Source organism: Pelobates fuscus, chromosome 3, assembly GCF_036172605.1.
Source record: "Pelobates fuscus isolate aPelFus1 chromosome 3, aPelFus1.pri, whole genome shotgun sequence".
In the NCBI taxonomy this organism is placed as follows: Eukaryota; Metazoa; Chordata; class Amphibia; order Anura; family Pelobatidae; genus Pelobates; species Pelobates fuscus.
The window spans coordinates 260,458,201-260,475,166 of record NC_086319.1 but is presented as its reverse complement, the minus strand read 5'-3'; the positions used below and the strand labels follow the sequence as shown (position 1 = coordinate 260,475,166).

Sequence of the window (16,966 nt, the reverse complement as noted above, 5' to 3'; positions counted from 1 at the left end):
AGATTTTTGGGAAAGACCTGTGAGCACACCCTCACTCCAGAAGGATATTGATACTTTAGATAGAATTCAGAGAAGGGCTACTAAACAGGTCCATGGATTGCAGGATAAAAAACTTACCAGGAAAGGTAATAGGATCTTAACATGTATAGCATGGAGGAAAGACGAGACAGGGGGGATATGATAGAAACATAAAGGGAATCAACACAGTAAAGGAGGAGACTATATTTAAAAGAAACTGCCACAACAAGAGGACATAGTCTTAAATTAGAGGGACAAAGGTTTAAAAATAATATCTGGAAGTATTACTTTACTGAGAGGGTAGTAGATGCATGGAATAGCCCTCCAGCTGAAGTGATAGAGGTTAACACAGTGAAGGAGTTTAAGCATGCGTAGGATAAGCATAAGGCTATCCTAACTATAAGATAAGGCCAGGGACTAATGAAAGTATTTAGAAAATTGGGCAGACTAGATGGGCCGAATGGTTCTTATCTGCTGTCACATTCTATGTTATGTGTGTGTGTGTATATATATATATATACTATTTATAGTGATCAGCAGGAGGATGATAATACAGAACATAAAGACCTTTTATTTTTATATCTCTTAAGGCAGAAGAGCCTCTAGTGGCTCTTATTCTCATTTTTTTAGAAGTATAAATAAAACAAAATTAATATAGAAATTCACATATATAAAGTGTTCATTATTGGTTACACCCTACACAGTTGCATATATTTAACACATTGTTTTACTTGTGCTATGTTTGATTTTAGGTTCTATGTTCAGAACAGGATCTGGTAGATTTGGGAATCCCATTAGGTCCTCGTAGGAAAATCATTCAATATGTAAAACACAGAGGTGGCCTTCAGGTAACCCACTGCTTCCATCCTAAATTTAGGGATTGTCCTTCATTCTTTTTCACCCTTCCTTCCTACATGTTTCACTCCTATCCATTATCCTGTTTGTTCATTAAAAATGTAAACACAACATTTAAAGGACAACTCTGCGCATCCTTGACTTCATGTCAATGTACATACAGAGCATTTTTCGTACACTGTTTACGACTTCATTGAGATGAAGTTGTGATGGTGTCCAGAATGTCCCATTAACTGGTAAGGTAGGAATATGCTTGCATTGCCTCCACATCAGAATAAAACACTATGTCAAGAAAAGGTATTTTTTAACAGCCTCTGCCCATTTATACTGAGGCATAAGTCCATTGGAATTATTCACAAATCTAAAACTTCTGGAAAAGTGACAACATAATTGTAGATTTTAGGTCTGAGTAGATGCCTTATATAATTACACTTTTAGTTCTCTACAATTCTCAGTTTAGAGAATAACCCTGCCAGGACTTTTATTAGGATGGTAGGTATTATGCTCGGATATGTAATTATTGTTGTGCAGGAATGATTCCAGCATTAAGTTTGCTTCTTCTTGCACACAGGGGAGGGAGGTGAATGTTTGGCTGTTTTAAAGAAGGTAGAGTTTAGACAAGTGACCCGTGGGCAGCATTTAGAAGAAGGCATGTTGCACACAGGGTGGATTGTTGACATGAATTAAAGGGAAGGGAAAAAAAAGAACATGTGCTTGGTTAGAGAGACAAATGGTTTATATGCATGCACAGGATATCTTGCTTTCTGTATTCACAGGACTCTGGTTTCTTGTTACAGGGCATAACCTCTGTGTCTGAACTCAAGCAGCCTCCACTGGCATCGGGTAGTACTCTCAATATGGTAAATTATGAGTGCTTTGATGTTGGGATCGGACAGGTAAGAAACAATCTTTCCCTTTTTAAAAAATAAATAAATAACTAGTTTTAGTTAATTTTGAATGAATATAGTGCTGAGAGCAGAATCACAATCTGATGAGTGCTTGTTTTAAGGTAGATGGCTTTCCACCTTCTATTTAAATTTTAAGTAAAATTATTTAAATGACTCTCCAGGTTGGAGTGGATAATTGATTAATGTTTTAAATTAATGTGAACAAAATCCTGAAAGTGCCCACATAGTCTCCTTTTTTACCGTCTCTTTTCCTTGATGCTACTCACAATGGCAGCTACAAATAAGTGGCCTCCTGTAATACACAGTATATGGCTGCCATTTTAAATGAATTTCTATGGAAAACATTTGAATGACTGCTTTAGTGTTGAGAGTATTTACATTCACTGCATTGCAGACCTTTCTAACGGCTACTTCTGTGGTATTTACAGTTGCCTTTGCCAGTTAATTTCCTGTTGTGTAGCTAAACAAGGTTTATGGGCATTTATTTTTACCTCCAAAAATAAAAATAATCCCAGTCAGGATATTTAGCAAGATTAAGGAAAATTGTTTCATACTTACCGTAATTTTCTTTTCCTGATCATTATTCATGGCAGCATTTACTCATGGGTTAGCTCCTCCCCTCACAGCAGAAAGGACAGGAAACCGAACTCTGAAACTGGTATAAATAGATCCTCCCCCTTCCCATCAGGCAGTCTTTGTAACTAGCTTCACAACTCTTATAGTATATGGGTGGGAACGTAATGCTGCCATGAATAATGATCAGGAAAAGAAAATTACGGTAAGTATGAAACAATTTTCCTTATTCCTGATCAATCATGGCAGCATTTACTCATGGGGATTACCCAAGCAGTATACATATCGAGGGAGGGACAGAGTTCAAAACAGCTAATAGCTATAAAAACCATTATTGAGCTGCATAAACCTTAGAAGACTTTTAAAAAAAAAGCCAAACAAGCAATCAATAGGATATTGCCAAAAAATCTGCTCAGAAAAGTCAATTTACCCTAGAGGCTGCAAGGTCAGCAACCTCCTGGCATTCAAATGTCTGAAATATCCTGAATAAACATAGAGCCAAATAGGTTTTAAGGCCATGATAGCCTAGTCTAGAGAACCTCCATGAAACCCAGACACGGTCTAGAAATTATAGATCTATTATGTCAACAAGAAAGGATAATGTCCTTCTCTGATATAAATTTAAAACCAAATGGATGGCATCATCAAATCAGAACCTTGAGAAACCGTTAACTTCCAGAAATCATACTGGAACAATCAGACACTGTTGGATGATTACAGTCACACCATGCTATTTAACGTGGGAGAATTACACTACTTTCTGGATGTTTTTATCAAAGGCAATTCACATTGCGTCCTCTTGCCTAGTGAACTACTTACCTGTAGATACAGGAAACAAATCAATATCTGCCTGTCAGAAAGAGGCAGAGCCTAGTAGAGAAATAAGAGCCGGTTATGAAAAACACTGCAACAATGAATATAAATTGCAAAATCAGACTCACAACAATACTACACACCGTGGATGAATTGATACAGTAATGATCAGTTACAGGAGAGGTATAAACCAATAACATTACTAGGCAAAGGCAAAAAGAATCATATACAGATTAGTTGAGGAAAAAAGGAATATCGGTATGAACCGTAGAATTTGTGGTAACTACTAAATTATAAGTAGGCAATGTAGGCCAACCACATCAGTACCTACATTCAAAGATAAACATATTGTTGTAAATAGTAGAGATTATGCCAAAGAGCATAATCAAATTTATTAGAGACTGTTGTGCAACCTGAGTAGGAGATATGCAATAGGCACATGATGCATTGTGGCAACAGACATAAGCAGGATAGTAGAAGATATTCAGTTATCCTTATGAGAACCAACAATCGCACACTTACTCTTACCTTATCTTCAGATAGTGACGAAGTACTTATGGCAGAGCCTGTGGTGATAATAAGCGGTTGGTTTTATCTGCAAGATATCAACACCAAACCAAGCATATAATCCACAAGTATTAAATCAATGCAATGTTAGAAGTGACCATAACTTATACCGATCTAGGTACAGAGACCATGTAAAAATCAGTCAAATGTTTGTCATCAGCAAGCTGCATTACCTTATAATATGCAGGATGAATCAACCACTTAAAGTCACACATTGGTTGCAAATTCCAGATATAAAGGACACCTAGAAGAATCCCCATGGATATCAGAAGAGAGGTCCATAATGGAACTACGTGTTCAGGGATTTCCTCTATTGTTCTGGTAGCAGGTGAATTTTATCAGAAATAGTAAGCCTGGTAGAATGGTCTAGGAACTGGAAAGACCTTCCAATGTCAATTAAAATACTTGCAATACTCAGTATCAAAGTCCCCTGGAGCATATGAGCCTAAAAGAATACATTTTATTGCAGAAAGGAAATTATAATGTTCCCCTTCACAACAGGGGAATCTGTGAGAAAATTCTGAACATTAACTCCTTAAGAATCAAAAGCATGCCACCCCTGACATATACTTAAGGGATTGCCAAACATTCAGGTCCCCAAGTAATAAAGGAGAATACTGAATAAAATGTATAAACCAGACCAGGAGAATTTTTCAGAGTAGGTGAAAGAAAAGGCCAATATTAACAGCTTTTAAATTAGATTTAAGAAAGAAAAGAAATATACCAGAGAAACCAGTCAGGTAATTGTTGAGATAGGACAGACCCCTGGTTGCTGAAGTAGGAACCCAGGCTGGCAACCTTTACAGATGTGCTGTTTGCTGGGTCCTCAGGGATAAGAGGCTGAACCCTGGCCTGGCTTCATGTAGGCAGCCTGTTGCTGGGTCTTCAGGGATAAGAGGCTGAACCCTGGCATGCAGTGGACCATTTTCATCCCCTGAGGGAGAGGTTGGGTCCGACCCCCGGTCACTAAAGGGGGTACCCAGTCTAGCCACTTTTACAATAGTGCGTTGCTGGGTCTTCAGGGCTTAGAGGCTGAACCCCGGCAGGGCTTCAAAAATATTGCCTGGTGAGCATAAAAGAAAAAACTAGGCCTGCATAAGCAGACTCCTTCCAAACTGCTGTGAAGGACAGGAAAAAAGACTGCCTGATGGGAAGGGGGAGGATCTATTTATACCAGTTTCAGAGTTCTGTTTCCTGTCCTTTCTGCTGTGAGGGGAGGAGCTAACCCATGAGTAAATGCTGCCATGATTGATCAGGAAAATGTATTTCATCTTCATATTTAATATACATGTAGTTATCCAGGTGTTTGTAAGTGTGACTAGTCCAGGTTTGCTCATGGCTTGCTAATACATGTTTAGTCCGCAAACCAGTACAGCAGTGTTACTTGAGAATTGTGTTTGGGAGGGAGCCTCTAAATTAGATGCAGGCTTTATTACAAATTTTTTTTTTTTTGTTTGCTGCTGGACTCGTAGCACCCATCCACTTAAAGGGACACTATAGTCACCAGAACAACTACAGCTTAATGTTGTTCTGGTGAGTATAATCATTGTATGCAGGCATTTTCATGCAAACACTGTCTTTTCAGAGAAAAGGCAATGTTTACATTGCCCCTAGGGACACCTCCAAGTGGCCACTCCTCAGATGGCCACTGGAGGTGCTTCCTGGCTCAGTGCTGCACAGCAGGCAGCACTGCCGTTAAGCGTCTCCACGCTCTGCATGGGGATGCTGAATTTTCCACATAGAGATGCATTGATTCAATGCATCTCTCTGAGGAAGTGCTGATTGGCCAAAACAGTGTGAAAGCATTGGATTGGCTAAAAATCAGCAATTCTGATGATATCACCAAGGGAGCGGGGCCAGCGCCAGCGGACCTGTGTGGCGCTAGAAATAAGGAGTTTAAATTATTTTTAAGGGGGCAAGCAACCTAAATGGTGAGTTTAACACTATAGGGTCAGGAATACATGTTTGTGTTCCTTTAACTTTGTTTTAAAACCTAACTCCTATTATTTCAGGTGTCTGTAACATATCCGCAGCTCAATTTCTCACCTGAAATCTTCTTTGCCTTGGGATCCCCTATTGGTATGTTCTTGACTGTAAGGGGATTGAAGAGAATTGATCCCAAGTACCAATTCCCAACATGTAAACGCTTCTTCAATATTTATCACCCAGTAAGTGTTTTGCTTTTTTGGACATGGCATGTGTAAACAGCATGTAGCTTCTGGAGACATGTTGGATGGTAAAAGAGGAGATAAAATACTTCTTTGACATAAATGACTTATTAAAGAGCTTAAATAAACAACTGTGTTTAAATAAGGGGCATATTATGCATCATAACCTATGTAGTGTTCAGTGGTTGTTATGGTACTTTGTGACTCTTTAGGGACCACTGTTTGGATAGCCAAACTGTACATCCAATCAGAGGGGCTAAATAGGAAGTGTCACTTCTGGAATTTACATCATTGAGTAAACATTGAGAATTACCTACAATTTTTTTTTTTTTTTTTCTTCAACCTTTATTCAAGAGAATGAAGTGGAACATGCACAATAGTATGTAAGAATGTATCATGCACATTCCAAAACAAAGTGAAATGTAAAAAACAAATACAGAGAATAAATGATACACACACCCTTAACAAAATGTCTTCAACAACAACAGGCTTACTCTAAAACCTGGAAAATATATTAAATGTCAAAACAAATTGTTGTGGGATGGCTATAATAAAGAGGATATATGAAAGGTGACACCACACTTTGTAAAGAAATAGAACATACCCTCTGAGTACTAAGCTGATCTAATAATTAATATCCAAGTGTTTTGGGGCTGATGAGGACTATAGTTATTGCCGCCCAATGAACTTTATTTTGTATGTTTGTATTAGCTCTAAGTGTATACAATCTTCAGTACTTTTAATTCACTTGAAGCAAAAAAAAAAGCTACACGGTGTAAAATCTCACAAATCACAAATGTGCTGCCTATACATTGCTCATACAAAATATGAAGCACTGAAAAAGCATTGTGATGAAGCAGACCCCCAACAACTAAAAAGACAAAGTCTTTTCCTCCTGCAAATGGCAGGTCTGGATCCTGTATAATGTCCATGGAGAAATCTGGGTTGGTGGGGAGAAAACATCACTGGATGTCCAAAATGCAAAATAGCAGAAGCAACGGTGCAGACTTGGCTCTGACCGGTTTCATATTCAAAGGACGAAACAATTATTTTTTTTATGAAGTGTTATTTCACTCTTTCATATCTCCCTTTCTATTCTAGCCATCCCACAACAATTTTTGTTTTCAAAGTAAAAACAAGATACACAATAGCTATAAAACCAAAGAAGGAAGACATTTTAGACTGTTGGATAAGGTCACATAGACCGGAAGACTGTCACGAAGCAAAAGGGACTGGTTAATCTGAGGGTCCGAAGTGAACTGTGTGGCTGTACTTGTGAAACGGTCAATATGAAACAGGAGGCAGCAAGTCTGCGTATGCATGGATGTATGGAAAGCGTTAAAAAGTACAAAAAGGGGGGCGGAGCCTAGCAGCGCAACGGAGCGGTCGCCATATTCAACAGCTCCGACCAGCGAAATTACAATCGACTAAATATCAGCGGCATCCTACCTCTCACGACCTAACCAACGCCTGCATCGCCATCGGCACATAAACCTGAAGCGGCCGATGCCTTTTTTTCAGCCCCAAAGTAAGAAATACCGCAACCGCGGCACCAAGGCCTACCACGTGAGCAGCCAGCCTCTAGTCACCTTAGGCGGCCTCACACAGTGGAGCGACCCGGACACGGCAGCACTGCTGCTAGCCCAGCCTGAACCTCACACTGTTGCAGGGATGGGCAGGAGATCCAATAAAACGCCGGCGGGCCACAGCGGGACCCAGCGCGACATCAGCCAGATGCTGCAAACCCCGGCCTCAGTCATGGCGGCGAGCTCCCGGGATCACTCACCCCCGCAAGACCCCTCACCCGCGGGATCAGGCGGTCAGGCCTCACGACAGAGCCCAACACGGTCTGGAGGCGAACAACAACTCACGCAAGAGGTACCAACTCCGGCATCTAAGCAAGACATTCAGGAGATGCTCACTAGCCTACAGCGCAACCTCAGGAGCATGTGGGAAGCAGACTTAGAGGTCCTCACTACCGAGGTTCAGGCCGTTAAGGTACGCACCCATGACAATGAAAAAGACATATCTGACCTTAGAATAGACCTAAAGGCTCTGAGAGACCAGGTCCAACATCTACAAGCGACCCAAACAGACACAAACAAACAGATGAATATACTAGACGACAGGGGAAGACGGAAAAACATCAAAATACGGGGAGTACCAGAATCCATCCTCCTAGAAGAACTACCGCACTACGTGCGGCGACTGGCAGCCTCCCTCCTGACGGCGACACAAGCCAAGCGCTTTACCTTTGATGGGGTATATAGAATAGCAAAACCACCACAAGCCCCAGCCGCAGCACCACGCGACATAATACTCCGCTGTCAAACAATGACTGACAAGATCACCCTGTTAGCGGCACTGAAGGGACAAACCCCTTACAAATTTGAAAGCAGCCACATATCATTCTTCCAAGATCTGTGCAGAGCCACAATGCTGTGGAGAAAATCTATGCAGCCCTTGACGAAGATCCTACAGACAGCAGGCCTCACATACAGATGGGCAACACCAAGGTCCTTGTGGATTACCAAGGAGGAGAACTCATTTAAAGCCACGGACCCAGCGGACATACCCGCCTTACTCGCGGCACTGGGCCTACCACCACAGAGCGCAGCCAACCAAGGGTCCCACCATGCACTCTCAGACACAGCGGCTTCCAATCTACCACCTGAGCCCAGAACTCCAAGAGCCCGAAGACCGGACTAAACTCCTGTACCGGGACAATACTTACCGTAACAGATTTTCCTTGGTGTAATGTTTGGCAGGAAAGTTTTGCTCACATCCCCTGCCGACAGCTGTGGACAACGTATAATTGTGTTTCTCAGTTTTGCTTTTATGTTTATCTTTATTTGGTTGTTTTTCTTCTCCCTCCTTAACACTAACGCTCTTTATAGTTAAATGTGCAGAAAAAGGTTAAGTCGACGCACCCCGGACGGTGCCTCACATAGACAGGCTAGACAACCAGAAGTAATAAGAAGGCTGGCCAGCACCATGACGCTTACATCCCCCCCCCCCCTACTACCCTGGGGACAAAGGGTAGGTTAAATGAGAGAGTACCACACACAATTCCACTAGACTGACATAAAGGGGCAGACTAACAACTCCAAACAGTCAACCCTGACTGTACCCCAGCTAGACATGGACCATCACGCCCCACCCCACCCACCACTCTCACGCAGACGAAAGTAAGCACACACAATGTCACTCCTAGAGACGGGTGGCTTCACAGAGCTCACCCCCTACCAGAGACTTACTACCTTTCAGGCGCCAACCTAAGGCGCGACTTGCCATAGTCCACAAACCCATCACTGATAGAGACAGTAAACGCGCTATAACCAAACAGACGGATATATTAAAAAAGGTGCACAAGACGACTCGACCTCAACGGTAGAATGTTTTGGAAAATGTGAATATTACTTGTATATGCTGTTGTGGCACACCATACTATGTTTGTACCCCTGACATCGCACCGAAAAATAAAGAATTTACAAAAAAAAAAAAAGTACAAAAAAAAACAAGAGTGAGAAAGGGTGGTGAGAAAAGAGGGAGCCATAGAAAAGAAGATGAGGGTTGGGTGAGAGAACTGAGACTAAATATATGATTTATGTTAACCTTTTTCTTGCAATTCTCCATTTAAATGTTCTTAGCAGTCAGCATAGAGAGAAAATACAAAGAACAAAGTTTAAAACAATAATTGATAGTAAGCTAAAATGGAGTAATTCAGGTGCAAGGTAATGAGGTGTTAATTTCTACATTTAATTTTGATTTTCACACCTCGGAAATACCCATTTGCTAAATATAGAGATAACTAAACATAAAACTCATAGGAAACTATATTCCACTTTTATGTACGTATACAATGAGTTTTGGGGAGCAAACCATAATATCTAAAATACTGTCCAGGAATGTAGAGTTAACATACTTTGTGTACAGCTTTTTGAAATCTGATCAATGTATTTATTTACTGAAATGTATATCCTACGACCATCCTGTTTTTATTCTACCCTGTTATCAGTTTGACCCCGTTGCATATCGGATTGAACCAATTGTGCTCAGAGAACTGGAATTTGAACCTATGTTGATACCTCACCATAAGGGCAGGAAACGGATGCATTTAGGTAATCATTGTTGGATCTACTATAATATTTGCCCATTGTATTTGTGCATGTTTATGTAATGTATTTAAAAATAGGGAATTATCGGGTTGCCATGTTTGTTAAATTTACCTTTTGTTTCTTGGGTTTTTTTTTTATTTTTTTTATTTTTCATACTTTTATTAAGAGTGAGCACATCTCAGTACAATTGTTTTACTCGACTCCAAGTTCTGTATTGTATCTACAATGAACTTTGTCCTATCCATCTCACTCAATTGGCTCTCACCCTATTATAAAATGAGGTATGGCTTCATCGGTATACAAATTTGTTATTTACAATTGTCTTATGTCAAGTCATATATTGTCTCATCCTCTTGTCATGCCTATACCTCAATAAAAAAATAATTGCCAAAAAAAGGGAATTCTTTTTACCCATTCTTTCTCTTTAAAATTGTGTTTCAATTATCTACTGATTCATGTATCTTTGCTTCGGTTATTTATTCATTTATCCAGATCTGCTAGAAACCAGGATTAACCTCATCTAGGTTATAAAATATGTGTCTCTGGCAGAGATTACTTAAGACCAAACAGATTTAGCAATTGAACACTTGTTACTGTGTTGCTCGAGGCCATACATTGCATGGAGCAATGGTTTTATGGCAGTAACGTATTACTAAACACTTCATGTGTTCCAATACAGAACAAAGTTCATCTTTTTCCCTCTTACTTCAGAATTGAAAGAAGGGCTTTCTCGAATGGGAACGGACATACTAGGCTCACTGCGTACAGCCTGGCAGACCTTTACCCGACCGGCTCCACCTTCCTTACCACATTCTACTGAAGAGGCTGCTGATCAGTGTGTTTCTGATCTTCCTTTGACTTCTGAAGGTAAACCAGCATGGATTAATGGTACAGTTACTGGTTACTTGTGTTACGATTTGTGTGTAGAAGCATGATGGTGTCCCACAAACTGAACAAAATTGACATCTTGCAGCAATGGATATCATTATTATTAAAAGCCTAGCACTTCCAATAGATGGGGATGTGATTGATAACGTGGAGGTTGTTACAAGCTGACACATGAAGCCGAGTTGGCATTGCTCAAAACATATTTTAGGGTTGGTTATCCAGCTTGACTAAAAGAGCTACCACAATATTGTTTAGACATGGGAAACATGGCTGCAGCTTCATGGGCAGCAACAAACCATGAGGATCTACACTCTGACAGCATACATTTTAAGTGATCACAATTAGTAAAGGAAAATGTTTGAAATGTTATTTAGTCTCTACAGGGTGGGACAAAATTCTGAGTAGGGTTTGAGGAGTCAATTACTTTTTATTTTTTATTTTTATTAATGAACCAATTTCAATGATATTCCATACAATGAAGGTATGTAATATCAATATAAGGTATGGAGATTTGTTTGACTAGATATGGAAGATGACTTCTTTTAAATTAGCTCCATTTCCCCTGTACAAAATTTTGCACGGATGTTCTCCTTGAACTGCTCAAGAATACATGGTTAGTTCACTTACAGCCGCTCCCTCAAACATTCCCACAGGAAGTAATCGGGAGCTGAAAGGTTGTGCGAACATGGTGGCCAATTAATGTGGGAATTTCTTGAAATTATCCGTTCGCTGAACAGTTGTCTCAGGGGGATTATTGTGGACGTAGTTGTATGGACAGGAGCTCCATCCTGCTGAAACCACAGTTCGGGGCAATTTTTCATTATCGGACGTAAAGAAATTTCAATCATATCACAATATCTCACACCAATAAAATTCCACTTTTTTTTTTAACTAGTCGTTCGTGAAATTACAAATGTTGAAGATCCCAAGACTCCGTTATACGATGTACCTGCAACAAAAATATTTACCTACTAACAAATAAGTTATTTACCCTTTAAATCCTTCTGTGAATTTAGACCCACCCTATATACATAGTAATTGTTTATTCCACAAATGGATGTCAGCAGTTAAATTGTGTTTTGTTTTTCCTTGTCTTGTTTTTGTGGTTTTTTTTTTTCCATTCTTTCTCAATCGGTATTGCTAGTTGCAGAATCTCAGATGAAAGTGTGTTTACAGTGTTGTTCAAGCAGATCTAGGCTCATATGGTGTCCACTTTATTACAATGAAAATCACATCTTTCTAACTGCACATCAACTCAAATTAAATATTTTGTCTTTAGTTTGTATATTTGACTCCTCTTTCATACTTTTCCACAAACTACTGTTATAAGAGTCTGCTTTTTTATTATGGCAAGCTACAGGTAGAACTCTTCTTATGGCATTAGATTCCCCAGAATGGAGACGCGGAGGTCATACATGCTCAATGTAACCCCAGCTCTTCCAGATTTCCCCTTTGCTTATTATTTGTATATCCATGCATTTATATAATATTGTGAATAGGAAATAAATAGTTTAAAATACTTTTCCCTCCATTCCCATTAGCTACTGAACCTGAAGCCCCGGCACCTGTTAAAGAAGATCCTCTGCACATTGATGTGGGGATGTTGAATGATGGACAGCGCTTTGATTATGTTCTCCAGGAAAAACCAATTGAAAGCTTCAATGAATATCTCTTTGCACTACAGAGCCACCTGTGTTACTGGTAATACAATGGAAACATAATATTATTACAGCAATTATGACATGCATGTTGCTTAACCGCCATTGTTGGTCTCCCTGTCTTACGGTATTGAACTTGCAGTTGGCTATGACCAGTTTTAATAATAACGGGAGTTGTAATTCAACAATAACTGTAGAGTTACTCCTTAGTTACCGCTGAATCATGATATGTATACTGAATTTTTCATTACTGTGTCAACATACAAATCACTATGCCCAATACTATTACCAGTATTCCTAGCTCAACCCCATTTAATGGAATACTATAGTGTTGGGAATACAAACTTCGTAACACTATAGTACTGGACTACCTGTTTTGGTCACCAGACCCTTTCAGAATGGAGTTAAAAGGTATTTTATATATCTTTTCTCCATCACTGCGCTGGTCTCCCCACAGCTGGTAAAACCTGAATGGCTGAGATCAATCTTTATGATATTTCCCATAGAAAAGAATTTGAAGGGTTTTGCGTATGTGCGAAAAAACACCATGCTAAACCGCATCTCCATGCAGAGTGTTAACCTGATCCAGTTTGTCCCTCTAGTAGCTGTCTGACTGACATAAACTAGAAGTCTGTATGAGACCATCTGATTAAAATAGCCAGGTTTAGCTCTGTTATTCAGGTAGAAGTGACTTTAGAAGGGTTCATTTTCAGTTGCAGGGTTAAAACTAAAGCAGTGGTGTACACACAAACCATGGGGCCCCGGTGTGAAAATGATCCGTGGGCCTTCCCCCTCTGTATTCCCCCCCCAGACACACGCACAAGCACACAGGCACACACATATACATACATACAGACAGGCACACACACAGACAGACACACATACAAAGACACATACATAAAAAAAACAGACAGGCGCACACACACGCAAGATACATACATACATACATACATACATACAGGCAGACACACACACACACATACAAAGACATACATACAGACAGACAGACAGACAGACAGACACACATACATACAAACACAAAATGTTTTAGTCACCCTCCTGTTTCCTACCTTTTACGTGCAGGAAGGTGACATTCCCTGGGGTCCAGTGGTGGCTCAGGTGGATGGGAGTCAGAGTTCCCACTCTGTCTCCCTCTGCATCCTCCCGCGCGCTCTCAGTTTCAGCAGGGAGGAGTGACGTGCAGTCACTTCCTCCCAGCTTGTGACGTCATCACAGGGGGCCCGGTCGCGCTGTTAAAGCGCCCAGCGATGACCGGGCCCCCTGACAATCCACATCCATCGGGTGGCCATGACAGCATGGGCCACCCGATGGACCCCTTGGACGGTGGCCCCGGCGGTTTGCCTCGTGGGCCGGGGCCGCAGAACATGATGGCGGCGGATACCCGGTCACAGGGGTCTGCAGGGCAGTCAGGCCCACTGGAGTGGCGGGCCCGGTCGCAGCTGCAACCCCTGCAACCGCGGTATGTACGCCGCTGAACTAAAGAGACATTGCCCCCAGATCACTTTGTTGAGATGAAGTGGTCAGGGTGCCTAAACTTTTCCTTTAAATTTGAAATTCACTTTGACTTCTCCCTTAAGTAAATAAAACTGTAAATACCCATGGGTGAATACCATCTGGACTTGGAGATTTGCTTACTTTAACTTTATTTTAGTTTAAGCACTTAATCTTGTGTCATTTACTTGTTTGCGATTTACATTTTTTGCTGAAACACACATTAACGCACATTTCTAATTCAATAAACCTGCACTTAAGCACATGTGAAGATCTTTACTGTAATGCCATACTATGAGTTCACGTGAGTTTTAAATTGGTTGATTTTAGGACATCTGAAGATACTGCTCTACTATTTCTAAAAGAGATTTATCAGACTATTGGTGTAAGCATGGATCAGCCATTACAATAACACTCCATCTTGCTGCTGTTTGTTAAGGAAAATGTGAAGAAACAGTAATTCTGGTAAGCATTTCTCGTAATCATTTTCCACATTGCAACTGTTTTCTGCACTATTGCAAAGAAAATTAGTAAACAAAATGTTTACAAATTCTAGCATGGACAAGCAATATATATTTTTTAATTGATCTACTCTAATGCTAGCTAAATGCTATTCACTCTCTCATTATACGGAACGGAAATTGTTTTCCTTTGCAATCTCCACTTTGTCTATCCACCTCCAAATGACATATTTCTCCAGATTGGAGAGCCATCAAGTACAGATCTCTAAACCAAGGTTTGAATAGGAATATGTAGTAACCTGATTGTTCTTCCAGGTGCCCAGGAGTGAACACCTTCCCACTTTGACTTCTGAAGCAGGGTGGTGTAAGCAGTGCTGGAAAGAGAACACCGTGTACATCTCCCAAACATCTGCTCCTGCTCGATGTCCTCATCACATGTAACACCTCGAATCCCAGTTTTTATCTAAATCCAGTCTTTGATGACCATTCAAATTTGTAACACTGTTTTAAAGTTACATTATTGTTACATGTTTTAAATGGAAAGCATTATTGAAGGTTGAGGTTGAATTTGCATTCTGATAAATAATTTGTTGCACTACTACTTTGGCTAGAGATTTACGAAAGGATAAACTTCCCAGTTTATTTATTTCTTCCCTGTACCTTTTCTTTTTTCTTTTGATCTTTGTATTCTCTTGTGATGATACATCTGTTGGGTATCTGTTCCCAGTGAAGTCCTATAATAGTTAGGTTCTCTGTCAATCCCACTGTGTATTCCTTTTGCATATAAGGAGGACACCTTACTGCCCACATATAGGAAGAGACATACATTTTTTTGTGGGTCAGCTGAGTGCTTTCTGTCCATGAGTAAAGTCCTGAACTTCTGAGCTTCCAGCATTCATGGGGGCTAAGACTAATAACCATAGGACCCCGGGTAAGTGACCCCACTATAAGATTGCTTTTGTGGTGCTTAGAATATCACTTTAATTAGATCAAGTGATTCACTGAACACAATATGTGTATAATCCACTGATCCTTCATATTGTATTGAATTGGTTTCAAAGTGTCCACTAAGAGAACCAGATTAACAGTTTTACACAATGTATATATTTTAATAAAAAAAGCAAATATATAGTGAACTCTGTCTAAAATAAGATATGTACTATACTGTAAATAACTTAATTGAATCTGGTCAAGCTTAACCTTTTATTTTATATTGCCATCTACCACACTTTTTGAGAATATGTTGGGTTTACAAAGGTTTGAACGGTCAGGAAATCCAAATTTTCAGATTTTAGACCAATACATCCAAATTGAAGATATTCTCTAAATCAACTATGTTCTTAGTTCACCTAGTTTTGTCCTAAAATTTGAAATTCTCTTTGAATTCCTGACAAGTCACACTTTACTAAATAATCTTTATGGTAAAATCACACTATACACACATCTTTGTTAGTCTATGGTCCACCAGCGAGTGTGCAATACGTAGATGCACTTCCAGGGTGACGTGGCCTATTGGATGAGAAATTTTGAGCAGTTTCTATGGGCAAATGCATAGTGTCTCTGGAGGTATTGTTCTGACAGTGTACAGCTCAAATGATCTATTATTCTTCCAGAATACATTTTTTTTTTTTTTTTTGCAATTGATCCCAGATACCCAACAACCACCTAATAATTATCCTGATGAATAAAATGTGGTTGAAATAGCTTTTTTTTTCTACATTTGCTGCAAATAACTAATCATATTGTGTCATGCAGCCAATATGTAAATTGTTGTTAATTCTTGTTACTTGGCCAGTTTATAACTTCTCTTATTCCATTTACCTGCAGACTCACATACATAATCTTGTTTTGCATCTTTTATTATGCAACTCCTGTCACCTGTTGTAGTTTCCAAGATTTGTTTGTACATGTGTTATTTGCAATCAAGAGAAATCCAACCAGAAGAGAAATCCACACGTGTAGCTATGGTAAACAACCTTTATTTTTTGTGTTTTGTTAATTAAATATTTTATCCAATATTATTCTGAAGTGACTTATTTAAAATTTTATTTGAACTAAAGTGTATAACAATTTTAAATGTTTTATTACTTTAGAGTTTTGTTTTCAAACTGCGTCGTCGTAGTTTAGTGTAGTATCTTTAAACCAAGAGGCCTGTGCTCCATACCAAATATATTTTTGGTGCTGCAGCTTCACGGCCAAGGGGAATTTATAAATAACCCAGATGTGGATATTAATCTAAACATATTTACTGACATTTAAACTCTTTCCTTATTGATTAATTTTAAATCATATCTTGGGGTATGTTAATGTTAAAGGAAAACTATAGGCCAGGAATACAAAGTTGTATTCCTTGCACTCTAGTCTCTCTTCCTAGCTGAAGTGGTCTGGGTGCCTATAGTGTACCTTTAAAATTTAAACTATGCAGTA

At 39.6% G+C, this 16,966-nt stretch overlaps 1 protein-coding gene across 4 annotated transcripts in view; it reads left to right on the top strand.

The window, feature by feature from the left end:
• DDHD2 (DDHD domain containing 2) overlaps positions 1–15,139 on the top strand; it is a 42,660-nt gene extending 27,521 nt beyond the window's left edge. For all 4 annotated transcript variants that reach the window (XM_063448418.1, XM_063448419.1, XM_063448421.1 and 1 more), the window contains 8 exons: positions 771–866; positions 1,671–1,769; positions 5,747–5,902; positions 9,921–10,023; positions 10,732–10,887; positions 12,450–12,609; positions 14,409–14,543; positions 14,855–15,139. In XM_063448418.1, coding sequence (XP_063304488.1) covers positions 771–866; positions 1,671–1,769; positions 5,747–5,902; positions 9,921–10,023; positions 10,732–10,887; positions 12,450–12,609; positions 14,409–14,490 — 852 coding nt within the window. In that variant the 3' untranslated portion in view covers positions 14,491–14,543; positions 14,855–15,139. The remainder of the gene's footprint in view (positions 1–770; positions 867–1,670; positions 1,770–5,746; positions 5,903–9,920; positions 10,024–10,731; positions 10,888–12,449; positions 12,610–14,408; positions 14,544–14,854) is intronic.
• Positions 15,140–16,966: the final 1,827 nt, after the last annotated feature.